We start from the raw sequence: 13,320 nt of genomic DNA on the forward strand, positions 1-13,320 counted from the left end.
GAAAGAAAGTAGGATTCAGAGAAAAGAGAAACGAGACCTCACTAAGAGGGAACAAGCCCTTTCCCCTTTATAGGAATATATTGAATCAAACCACAAGCACAAAGTGCTTGAACCTTTACAATAGATGAGAGTTGAAAAGATGCTCACAACCGGGTACATGCAATAAAGTGGGCTGAAATTTGAAAATTCTGATTTTTAGGGTTTGGAAACCCTAACCCTAATTTATGCACAGTCCGGGCAGCAAGCTATTTTCTCTCTCCATACCTTGGTTTCACCAAATATGGTGCAATCTGGCCAGGATAGCCATTGTAGATCGTTGTTGACTCAAGCAAGAGGAGGTGATCCATCTAGAGACCATGTATATCAAACCAAATGGTGATGTGAGAATATCATGATGTACTATGCCCCTCATGTGCAAGCTGTGGGGCAGACTCAAGTGCCAATTGCAAAAGACAATCTTTTGTATACATGGTAGGCGTAAGTGATGATCTGGCAAAGAGCATCAGGAATGCCCAAAAATCAGCAAGCATAACCTCATGTGGCACCAATGGCTTACTCTTGATCATGCTGGAGACCATCACCAGCAGTCTCTCTATCCTCTTCCAATCCTCCTCTCCTAAGTCTAGTCCCCAAAATGAGGCACTATACATTACAGCAGGTATCATTAATATGACAAACAGCCAACTCTTAGTCCTTGGCTCCTAAAAGTGGGCTTGGAAGCACTCTCTCTCTAAACAAACCAGCGCGGCATAACCTCTCGACGGGTGGGCCTGGGTGGCCAGTCACATGGGAAAAATTGGGCTAGTAAAAGAAATCGTAAGGTATATGTGGACGGCCTGTGCGTACCACAACCGTGAGTTCAACCCCTCCACCCGCATGTGCTCCCTGCCATTCCTGACTTGTCAGCCCAACTAGTGTAAAGCCTTCGGGGCTCAACCCACCCCTTTCTACATCTACGGCACCTGCCTCTACATAGGGGGATCCAAATTGGATGGAGGCATAAAACCATGGGAACACGCACAGTCATATGCATTAGTACTATGCAAATGGAAACTTGAAAAGTGTGCGCCTTCATACTAGCAGTAGAGTATGATTGTCCACGGCTGTGTAGGCGAGTTGGTTAAGTATTTGAACCCTTGAGCACACGGTCTCAAATTTATATCCCACTCACCCCAGCCCATGGACACCAAGGGTCCATCACCTACAGCGAACCATGGCCTCTTCCTGCTACCAGTGGGCTGAGCTTGGAGAAGAGCAGCATCATCCACTGTTTGCAGTGTCTCTACCAGGGGGAAAAAGCAGTAGAGTATGACTTTCATAAAAGCCAACTCGTACCATGCAAATGAAAACTTAAACAAGTACGAAAGGTTTCATGGCTTTCGTAAAAGCCAACTCGTACCATGCAAATGAAAACTTAAACAAGTATGAAAGGTTTCATATTAGTGTGGGAGGGTTTGACCTTCATAAAACCATTGCCCCAGCAACTTCACAATCTATAACCATATACTCCATTGGCAGCCGGAGATGGATGGCCCACGAGAATCTTGCTTTCCTAAGACGTATAATGAGCACTCACCATGGTTTATTGTCCCTGGCATGAAACCTGAACAAGGCACTTTGTGGTGTGGGTTTTTTTATTTTCTTTTTTCTTTTTTTTTGGGGGGGGGGGGGGGGGGGGGAGAGAGAGAGAGAGAGAGAGAGAGAGAGAGAGAGAGAGAGAGAGATTGAATTACTAGATTCTTGCAAATTCACACATAACTCTTTAAAAAAGCATGAGGGTCATTTGTTTAGAAATCGGAGTGTTTATAGATGAGTCATTACTAACCTCTTGCTTTGCTCGGAATTGTTCCAACTTCTCACTCACAGTTACTTCAGTCAACTTCTCAGTTTCTCTGTTTGCAATAAAAACATGTTACATTACGCTCATTTCTCTCTCACTCACAGTAACTTCGGTCAACATCTTGGTTTCTCTGTCCGCAAGAAAAACATGTTTCTGTCCCCTAGAAAAAAACGTTACATGATGGAACTCGCTACTCAATATAGAAATTGAGAAGGCCAACAACATATGAAGCGTGGTACAGATGCACATGGTGGCATGCATGTATAACAGAGTGCCCCATACATATCCATTGAGCATCTACAATAAGAGTCTTCTGGTAGTGATGCATCCAGATGAGTGTGTATGAAGCCTTGGTGGATTGTCTATGGTTATCTCCTGGCCTCAAGCATCAGGTCTCTATCACTCCCATTGCAACCAACAGCGTGCCTAACACTTGTTGGTGGCTTCGCAATGATTAAGGTCTCCAGAAGCAGTCTCTGCAATAAGAGTCTCTGGGTCAGCAATGGCCATAGTGCATTCCAATGCTAGTGTATGATTGTGGCCATGTGTTACTGTGAGGTGATCTGGTGCATGGCCTCAAGTGTCTAGTCTCTCTTCACTCTCATAGCATTAATGTCCCTGACTCTTGTCAATGGGCTTGAACTTTGTAGTAGTGGTGGTGAAGTTCTCCAGAGGGTATAGGCATGTAGCATCATGATTAGTTGTGGGACTCGTTCGTCACATCCAAGGCTAAAAGTTTCCTGGTCCTCTTCTTGAGATCCTCTGTAGACGTGGAACAATAAGTGTGCTCCATGACTAGAGGCAGGAAAACGTGGCATATTATGCATTTGAGAACACATGCAATCAGACAAATCAAAAGTTGGCCTCTCAAGAAGTACCTTTTTGATACTCATGGTCACACCTGTAGAGAGGAAGTAGTGGAAGGGTTCTTTTTTTGTGGGGGAAGGGGAGGGAGAAGGGGGCAGCATCCGCAGCACCCACTCTGATGGATGTTGAAAAGACTCCAATGAAATTTATCACCATTCAAAGTCCAAAAAAAAAAAACTCCCTGCTCACTCCTTGAGTCATGAAGCCTACCCATATAAATAATCAAACTACAAGGTGCACCCTCAGCAAGATTGCCAAAGACTGCATGGAAGTAGATTGCAAGGTGCATCACACACAAAAGAGCGAACTCCTAGACTTTTTGGGTGGATTATAGATAACAAACCATGGTTTGCTACATGGCACACCTCACACCTCCTTGCTAACCGCTTGTCAAGAAAGCAAACTACAAGGTGCACCCTCAGCAAGATTGCCAAAGACTGCATGGAGGTAGATTGCAAGGTGCATAAGACACAAAAGAGCGAACTCCTAGACTTTGGGTGGAATATAGATAACAAACCATGGTTTGCTAGATGGCACATGTAACATGCAGCGGAAGTATTCGTAATTAAGGATCCTGTCACACAAGTCTCACACCGCCTTCTGTATCTTGAGTTTCACGAGTTTAACGATCCACTTTTGTGACTTCAAACTTTAAGAGATTTAGAGAGAGAGAGAGAGAGAGAGAGACTGTACACAATATGGGGTCTCGAAATACCCACCGAAGGGCCCCCTATCCCATTACCGGAATAGTATTTGCTTTATTACTTTGAAGAGATTGACTTTGGACTGACAATAAGCCAAATGCAAGATCTCGGAGGACCAAGAGTCGGGCTGAACTGTCAAGGCTGTAGAAGCACCAATGATGACCAATCTCGAGCCTATGCACTCTTCCCAATGGAATGAGGGAAGGCTGCAAATCTAAGGCTGAGGTAGGGGCTGATTGGGACTATTTCTAGGCTATGAATGAATGATGAAATGAATATGAATGCTGAGTTTTATCTTCACCAAAGTGAAGTAGCAAAATGATGAAGATAGGTATGCTGAAAACTGCTCCTATGCAAAAAACGCAAGGAATTTTGAAGGCTGAATGCTGAATGCTGATGCGTTTAAGTTGATGAAGGCTGAATACACAAGCGTTGATGCTCCTAGATGCTGAAGGATGAAACGCTGAGGGCTGAGGTGATGAATGCTTCAATCGCTTATGCTCCTTGTGCTGAAGGCTCCAATGTTGATGCTTGATTGCCGAATTATGATATGAATGATGGAATGATGCAAAAGCATGCCTATTTATATGCACCATACAATGTGCTTTCAGCTGGACTATTCACATAACCTTGGCTGGTTAGATGAGCATGTATCCTATCATACCAAGCTCTTGGAGCTTGCTTTGACCCATACAATGCTTTGTGTAACCTGCATACTTTATGTTCCTCACCAGGAACTACAAAACCAATGGGCTGATTTGTAAATCCCCATTTAAGAATACAGTTTTGATGTCCAATTGATGCACTTTCCATCCTTTATGTGCAGCCAATGCAATCACTGATCTTATTGTGGTCATTCTCGAAGTAGGAGCAAAAGTCTCTTCATAATCTATTCCCTTTTTCTGGGAGTAGCCTTTAGCCACAAGTCTTGCTTTGTACCTGTCAATAGTACCATCAGACTTTCTTTTGACTTTGTACACCCACTTTGTTCCAATGACATGCTTGCCTTTAGGCAATTCCACAAGATCCCAAGTATTGTTCTTCATGATAGAAGAGATTTCAGCTTGCATAGCTTGCACCCAATGCTCATTCTCATGTGCTTCTTCATAAGAAGAAGGCTCTTCTGAATCAAAGATACCACCCATTGCTAATGCAGACTCCCCACGATGTATATTCAAAGCATGGCTGGAACTAGCCCTTGTTCTACCTGTGAGTGGAGCTGCAAGTTTGCTTTCTTGCAAAGTTTTTAGCAACCATCTTGGCACTGACTTGGCTATGTCTATGGATGTTTGCTCTTCCCTGACAAGATCTTCCACTTCTTCCATAGAAGGGGGCTGAATGGCTGGCTGTTCCACATGTTCTACATGAGGATTTTCTTGTGTCGGGGCTAGCTGATCTGAATCCCCCCTAATTACAATGGGTAATAGTCCATCGAACATGTCTTGTATGCCTGTATCATTACTTTTATACAAGCTGTACATGGGCTATTCTGAATTTTCAGCAAATACCACATCTCTACTGACAAAAATCCTTCGTGTAGTTGGATTATAAAGACGGTATCCTTTGCTCTCATTGTTGTAGCCCACAAAAATGCATTTCATTGCTTTGTCATCTAGCTTTGTTCGGAGTTGTTCTGGCACATGTGCATATGCCAAACACCCACATGTACGCATATGATCCACTGTTGGCTTTCGGCTATACCAAGCCTCAAATGGTATTATGGTTTTCAAACCTTTTGTTGGACACCTGTTCAACACATGAGTTGCACACATTATAGCTTCCATCCAAAATTTGTGAGGCAACTTTTGTGCTTTCACCATGCATCTTGCCATCTCCATGAGAGATCTATTTTTCCTTTCAGCTACACCATTCTGTTGCGGTGTATAAGGCACAATACATTGGTGTTTGATGCCCTTTTGAAGCATATAATCCTTGAATGCATTTGACATGTATTCTCCAGCTCTATCTGAGCGGAGTGTTTGGACTTTACATTCACACATATTTTCAGCCATTGCTACAAAGTGTCGAAAGCATGTAAACACATCTGCTTTCGCTTTCAAGGGGTAAGCCCAAGCAAACCTGGAGTAGTCATCAATGAATGTGACAAAGTAAAGATGCCCCCCTATGGATGGTGTCCGCATTGGACCACATACATCACTATGTATGAGCTGTAATTTACTTTCAGCTCTAACAGCTCCATCTTTGGGGAATGGTTTTCGTTGCATCTTTCCCAAAATACACCCCTCACATACATGTCTTGGTGGAGACTCAAGAGGCGGCATATTATCAACCATATGATGCTTCTGCAAAAACATCAAACACCGAAAATTTACATGCCCAAAACGAGCATGCCATAGCTCTGCATCATGCATAGCAGGAGTGTGGGCAGCCACTGTATTTGCATCATAAGTACCCTTGTCATAGCTGTCCAGCTTATACAAGCCTTTGTATCGTGTTCCAGAAGTGACTATTTCATAACCCTTTGATGGGTCTTTTACCAAACAATTCCCATCTTCAAATTCAACCTTTAAACCTTGGTCGTTTATGGCTGAGACGGATAGCAGATTTTTCTTTATCCCTGGAACATACAATACATTTTTCATACAAATATTGGCACCATTGGCTGCAATAAGTATGACATTGCCAATTCCCTTTAGTGGATATGTGGTATGATCTGCACATGATACAGTGCGGCCATTTGAAGCATAAACCAAGTGCTGAAATACATCTTTGCATGACGTGAGCTCAAAGCACCACTATCAAAATACCATGACACATTTTGTCTGTCAGATGCAATGCAAGACATATCATTGTCTGAAGCACTTGGTGTGCCACTAGTGCATGTGACCAAAAAAGTGTACTCTTCCTGGATTACATTAGCTGATTGCTGTGCTTTGTCATCAGACCTAAACCCTGTACCACCCACAATTTTTCTTTGAATCTGGCCTGCACAGAAGTGTCTGCAAAATTTGTATCTTTTAATGCATTTTTTCACTCATGAAAAGTACCTGCAGGCGAGTGCAGTACGGATGGCATAGGCTTGTGTTGCGTCAATCGGGAAGCACACGTGGAAAAGAGTGGCATAGGCCGTTTCAGTACCAGCAGCCAGGCGTGCAGAGGCCGTTTCAGTACCAGCAGCCAAGCGTGCAGAGGCGCAGGTGAAGATGTCGTGAGAGGGAGCCGCGGGAGCGGCAGAGTCGACGGGGAGGCGGAGCCGCCAGAGCACACAAGAGCCGACGAACGTGGAGGCGGCGGCTCACAGAGCCGACGGGCTAGGCGGAGGCGGCGCTGCTGGGCGGCGACGGTTGTCTGCGCACTCGCGCCGCCAGAGGAGCTAGGCGGCGGTGGCTGGCTGCGCACTCGCGCCGCCGGAGGAGCTGGGCGCAGGTGGCTGCCTGCGCACTCGTGCCGCCGGAGGAGCTGGGCGGAGCAGTGGTGGTGGAGAGCTGGCAATGAAGCCGGCCGGGCTGAGCGGCGGCGCGGCTGGCTGGGCGGCGAAAACCAAGAAACGAGCGGAACGTCAGTTTTCGACGGAAATTCGCCGACGGAATTCCACAGTCAGCTGCAGGCCCTAGACTGAAGCTCTGATACCAATTGTTGGTGTTGGACTCACACACTCACACACACAAACCTGCACATTAGGGTTAGGTGCAGGATGGAGAAGCTCACACACAGAAATGAGAGAGAGAGAGAGAGAGAGAGAGAGAGAGAGAAAGAGAGAGAGAGAGAGAGAGAGACAGCCAAAAGTGTGGTAACCACAAAATGCAAGTCAACCCTTGCATGTGTGCCACATCCGTATAATATAGAAGTATAAAATATTATATGTAGAGTGTCCTTTCACACTTGATATCCAAGGGGAAAAACCACATGGGAAAAAGTGCCCTAGGTTAAGCCCTGTTCACACATAGCACTACCATAAGTGAGCATATGCCTACACCCAATCCATCTTTCCCATCAAATCAAGGCTATGTGCAGCACAAGGTGTCCATACAATCTTGGGGAACTCTTCTTCAAGCATCCTTCCCATGGAAACACAATTCAACCCATTGTCTGTTATCACCTGCACAATGTTGTCTGGGCCAATCTCCTGTATAGCCTGGAGTATATGCCTGATGATAAACTCCCCTGTCACCACCGTCCCCGCCAAAGAGGCATCAATGGCATGAAAAAACATAGTGCCTTTGCATGAGGAAACCAAAATGTTATAAACACTCCTCTTCTTCACATCAGACCAGCCATCACACATCAAAGTACACCCATACTTTACCCAAGTAGCCTTAAGAGGCTCCATCTCTGTCTCAACTGCTAGCTTCTCTCCGAAGCTCTGTAGTATGCAAGGCCTCATATGAGGGACCATCCCACTCACAACCTATGCGTGAGATTGCTCTAATTGTTGTCCTCCATCAAGGAGTCTGCAAAATATTGAAGGACAATGCACACTGCACAAAAAGCTTGGTTATCTCCCTTGTTGCCTCCTTCATGGCGGTCTTTCGAAACCCTGCCTTCACATGCCCTTTCTTCAACAAAGGTGAAGCTGTCCTCTTTGCTCGAGGTTGTGAGCTAGAGCTACCCCAACAGTAAAAGTCCCATGATGCTGACGTTGCATGTCACCTACTGTAGAATCTTGCTCTTCCACAATTATGGCAGGCTCTCTTAAATGCTCAGGATCCACGATCTCCTCAATAGGAAGGGCTAGTTCCTTAGCCTTCCAAGCCTTAAGGCTTTCATAAACGTGCCTTGGTACGGCCTTACAAGGTCACACCCCATGGCCCTTTGTATGTGTGAAGTGTGCCTTCAACCATGTAATGCTACCAAGATGCACTTCTGCACAAAAATTGCACCTCCATTTTCCTAGCCCGAGGGATCCTGTGACATTGCTCCACAAGGGATCTTGTGTGCGAGGCATCTTGCAAAGTTGCAAGAGAAATACCCTATAATCTGTTGCCTGCGTAGGTTATGGGATAAAATCCCCATTTTAGTTGTGGGAAAAAAAGCCTAATATAGGCTGCAAGCAGCAGGCTAGAGCAGCCTGTAACAACAGTCGGCCGCAGCAGGCTCCACAGTAGTCGGCTATGAATGGACAGGTCACAGCAGTCATCGGCCAGCAGTCATGAACAACAAAGTGGACAGGTCATGGCAGTCGGACTCACCCAACAGTCGGGTGGAGTCGTGGACAACAGTCTTCAGTCAGCAAACCCTACACAGGCGGTGGCAGCGAGAGTCGGGAATCAGGACAGGTGACAAGTCACAGAATCACATGAAACGTGTGCGGCTGTGAAAGTACAGTGAAACAAACGTAAAGTCACCATCGGGCAAATATGTGAAAAGACCTTTTTTTTTTTGAAAACATGTTGGATAGGTAAAAACGCGTTTCACTAAATGAAACGTTTCCGGAACGTTTCAATCCGTTTCAAACGGTCTGAAACAAGTTTTGTTGCTACACTGGCCCTACCCGAAAGAGAAAGCTTCCTAGATCACTTCGATCTGCCTGCCATTCCCGGGATCCTGAATCAAGCTCTCAGGGATGCAGACACTCTATTGCCTCTCTCGTCTCCAAGGGTTCTCGGGTGAAGAACAGTTGCATGGTCTGAGAGAGTGGTGACACCTTGACTTGATTGACCCCGCAGTCCAGAGCAGAGCCCTTCAAGGCAAGTTGATAGTCCGTGGTCTTCAACCAAGAGCATAGCCCTCCAAGGATTTCCTCATCAGCCTCATCTCCTCAAGACTTCCTTTCCATAGCAGCCCATGGGCCCCCAGCATCCGCCGATGGATGTTCTCAGAGGCTCCCCTTCAAAAGAACATGCCTTCTTTCAAGGACACGTTTCCGCTAGCCTTTTTGGCACTTGGAGGATGCTACGCCCAGCCCTGATTAAGTTCTCCCCAGCATCAGAGGAGGATCGAGGGCAGCAACAGGGTATTCAGCCTTAAGGTCAGTCTTTACATTCTGATTCAGCAATACAAGTAGATACACATATGGGAGGGGGGCCTTCTGAGGGTTATTAGCACCCCTCTTATGAGATACGAGGGACATACTGGTGTCTCTTCCGAGAGCGTTTTGGACCATTATGACATGTGATGGAGTTTCAGGATCAGAGGTGTTTGGGGCTTTTCTTATTGGAGCTCAGACGCCATCGAGAGGCTCTCCTACGAGCCAGGACAGCACACCAAGATCCACCCCGCCAGCGAGCCATGACAGATTTTTTCAAGGCCACGACCACCCCAGCAGATACGACCAGGACTTCCACTACCCCCTCGACGAGCCCGACATCGACGTCCTTCAGGATGAGTCACCCTTGACAGAGCCATAGCACTTTGTCAAGCAAGACACCCACGCTTACCAGGACCTCGTCCACGGCCACTTCATCACCGGTGGATTAGAGCCATCATCACCCACCAGCACAGGAGACGACTGCCCCGCCACTTTAGTTTCTCTATCTACAGCACCCCATGAGAGAGATACTGAGATGAGTAGATTACAACAGTCTTATGCTAGTTGTAGATATTATACACTTTTGTTGTACCTTAGTACGAGTATTTTCCTTTCATAGCTGTTTAGGACTTTTTTAGTCCTTTTTGTCTTCCTTTTGATGAGACACCATCAGCTGTGTACTATGTTTTGGTCTCATAGGCCACTTTGGCCTTTCGTCGCAGACGTTAATTTATCTTTCTTTCTTTCTCCTACAAATTCAGTTTTTGAATCTCTACATGCTTAACAAGTAAAAGGTTCCTCTGAGCTTCCACATGTAACAGAATTGCTAGGATTGCGATAGGTAATACGCTCCTAACAACACTCCAAATTCAATCAAAAGCATCCAGAGACTTCTTAACATGAGGTATCAAACAGTTATCTTTAAGATCTTGACATGAAAACACTAATTTTGGCACTAAAATATCATACGGCTTACAAGCGTTTCCTTTTGTTTGTGCCCTTGCTCTCGGAGAAGTAACCTGCTGCCCCATACACCTCCTGCATCTAAAACTCAGGTTCATCCATACAAATGTAAGCATTAGACTTGGAAGCAAACATTTTTTTAGTTATATACATACATAAGGAGCAGTAAGAAACCAGCTTCCAACCAAAAGAAGAGATTGAGCTTAAAGAAAGAGAGAATCACCTTCTCATCCAGCCATGCGAAGTAAGAAACTACCGCAACCCCATCACGTATATGAGACTTTCGAAAACCTTCAAGCTCCACAGGATGCTGTCATATACCAAGCTTACTTTCAAACTCCGAGAAAGAGATTATATTATAACTGCCATATCATTGCATTACAACCCGATACAATAAATAAGCTAGCTTTCAGATCGCAACATACAATTTAATCCGCCTGTATTATGTAATGCAGGAGAGACCTACGGGTCTTGAGATTGTGTAGAACTATTTTTAGTTGAAGCTATGGTTTCAATAAGGTGTCCAAGCATTGTCTCTCAACATGATCAAGTGTATTTCACATGTGTGAGAAGTCTGACTAGTTCACATTGCCTCCACCTATTTGTTCTCAAGTTCCATGATTGTTAGAGAATGTAGGGTCTATGGGGATGAAGGATGGTCAGAGGGACTGCTGAAATGCTAAAAGGTAGGGTTGCATGGTCCGACATGCATGAACAATGTTGGGTTGGGAGAGGAGGAAGAAGGATGGTGTCCACCATGACTGTGACTACTTTGGCGGGTTGGGGGGAGATCCGCACTAGAGGCCTGTAGCACCATCTCATCTAATCTGCACAGCCACAAAAGAAGGCTCCAGAGTGCAGATGCCTTGAAAAGCTGCTCTTCGCTCCTTATTGCCTTGGACGCATTCCCAATGGCCACCGAACATGTGAATGAGGTCCATCCAGATAATGTTGATGGACTTCACAGAACGTGTGGCTGTGTAACCAGCCAGTGCAATAGCTCATGGAGGACAGTTTGCCGCGGGAGAAGGTTGGGGCTTTGGAGATGGTTGGGTCCAGATAAGGGCTCCTAGGCTCCAGATGCCTTGAAAAGAGGCTCTTTGCTCCTTATTCCCTTGAATGCATTCCCAATGGCCGCGAACATGTGAATTGAGGTCAGTCCAGATGGTGTTGATGGACTTCACAGGAGGTGTGGTTGTGTAGCCAGCCAGTGAGATGGCTCGTGAAAGACGGAAGGTTGAAGCTCTGGAGGTGATTGGGTAACCACCAGAGGCGCAGGGGAGGTTGGGTGAGCATCATCTCTGAACCATCTTCTGCATCATATCTTGCATCTGTGCCACAGAAAATGGTGCCATTCTGGCAACCCAGCTATGTGGCATCATCTCTATGGATGAGAAGAGCTCATCCTATGTCACAGGTTCTCTAACCTCCTCTTGCGAACTCATGTAGAAGGCTCAATGTGTCACCATCTCCTATTTTTACGGTTGGACATGTTCATGGGACTCGTGGGTGGTACTCATGAGGAGTCTATTGTTGGGGTAAAGGCATTATGCCCACCCTTATAGTGTGTACAAGCCCATGTGTTTTATAGTACATAGTACACTTGGTACTTTTAATGTACTAAGTGCACTATGTGTACTAGAGCAAATATACATGTGTGATAGGGGAGTCACACACTCATACATTGAGTTGACTTATCCCCACATGTCTCTCTCTCTCTCTCTCCCTTCTTCTCTGTGTATGTCTCCCATATGAAACCCTAACTCTCTCCCTCACATGAAACCCTAACTCTCTCCCTTCAACTGGTATCAGAGCCACAGTTGTGTCCGTGTGTGTGCGGGTGTGCGGAGTCATCTTCATCGCGAAGAAGAAGCTCGGCTATGGAGCCTTGAGCTTGGCACGAGCAGAGATTGCTTGGAGCTTTCTGGTGCTCAGCAAGGAGCACGTGCGTTGCAAGACAGTGAGAGGGAGTGGCAGCAGTGCGTTGCAGCAAGGCGTTGGGCGTCAGACGCCTTGCCGAAGAGGGAGTGGTTGTAGCGCTGGCCACTAGGCGGAGGCGGCGGCAACAAACAAGGCCTCGCCACAAGGCGTAGCAATGCACACCACAGGGCAAAGGCCCGAGGAGTATGTGAAGGAGGTGGAGCGCATGTGAATATCACCTTCCCAGACTCCGCCCGCATCCGCTACATGGGCGACTCCACTTGGCGAGCCACCCTCAAGCCCGTCGCCTTCTTCCCGACTCGCTGGGGCAGCGCTCGCAGCAGGTGAGGCACCTATAGCGAAACGCCGCCAGCTTGCAGTTCCATCCCCGACACTGCTAGCCTGCGGTTTCATCCCCGCCGCAACCAGCCTGCAGTTCCGTCTATCGTCAACACCAGCTCCCCGTTATCGCTGCAGAGCTCCTCAGCTATCGCTCACCTGCACGGCAGCAGCAGCATCAGCTCCTTCACGAGTCAGCAAATACGAAGACACCCCTTTTTTTCTGCAACAAAAATCAGAAATTTGTACGAGGTATTTGCTTCAATTTCTTGGGATTTGCATGTCCATTTTCATCAATTGAGCAGGTACAGGTCCAAATGGCTCAGATTTTGAGCAAAATTGGCAACATTGGGTGACATTGGTCACATTCCGGGTCAATTTGCAAGAAATTGGGTGTTAACATTTGGGGCTTTTGATGTAATTGTGCCATTGGGCATTCATGCATGCTGTATGATGTGAGCAATCTCACATTCGGGGCCAAAATTGTAGGAAATTGGAGTGCAAATCAAAGGGCTTTTGTGTCAATTGGGTTGTTTTGCATGCAGGCACTGGCATTTGATGCTTTGGGCAATGTGTTGATGCCTGTCAAGCACTCAATGTGCTTGTAAATCAAAGGGCTTTTATGCATTGGATGTATATGTGGCCAGGGGGAAGCATTGTGAAGACTCTGGATGCCTTCATGTGCATTAATGTACCATTCATGATCAGAAATTGATCTTGAATCAAGGGGCTTTTCAAAATTTTGTGTTTGTTGAGCT

At 46.2% G+C, this 13,320-nt stretch overlaps 1 protein-coding gene across 1 annotated transcript in view; it reads right to left on the bottom strand.

The window, feature by feature from the left end:
- The window catches only part of APP1 (aminopeptidase P1), a 71,722-nt gene that overhangs the window by 21,502 nt on the left and 36,900 nt on the right, over nt 1-13,320 (bottom strand). The window contains exons 7-9 of the mRNA XM_086815796.1: nt 10,527-10,613; nt 10,317-10,384; nt 1,826-1,892 (exon numbers count right to left, since the gene is read on the bottom strand). Coding sequence (XP_086671922.1) covers nt 1,826-1,892; nt 10,317-10,384; nt 10,527-10,613 — 222 coding nt within the window. The remainder of the gene's footprint in view (nt 1-1,825; nt 1,893-10,316; nt 10,385-10,526; nt 10,614-13,320) is intronic.

Source organism: Cibotium barometz, chromosome 21 (genome assembly GCF_041138505.1).
Source record: "Cibotium barometz isolate CiBa-2024 chromosome 21, ASM4113850v1, whole genome shotgun sequence".
NCBI lineage: Eukaryota > Viridiplantae > Streptophyta > Polypodiopsida > Cyatheales > Cibotiaceae > Cibotium > Cibotium barometz.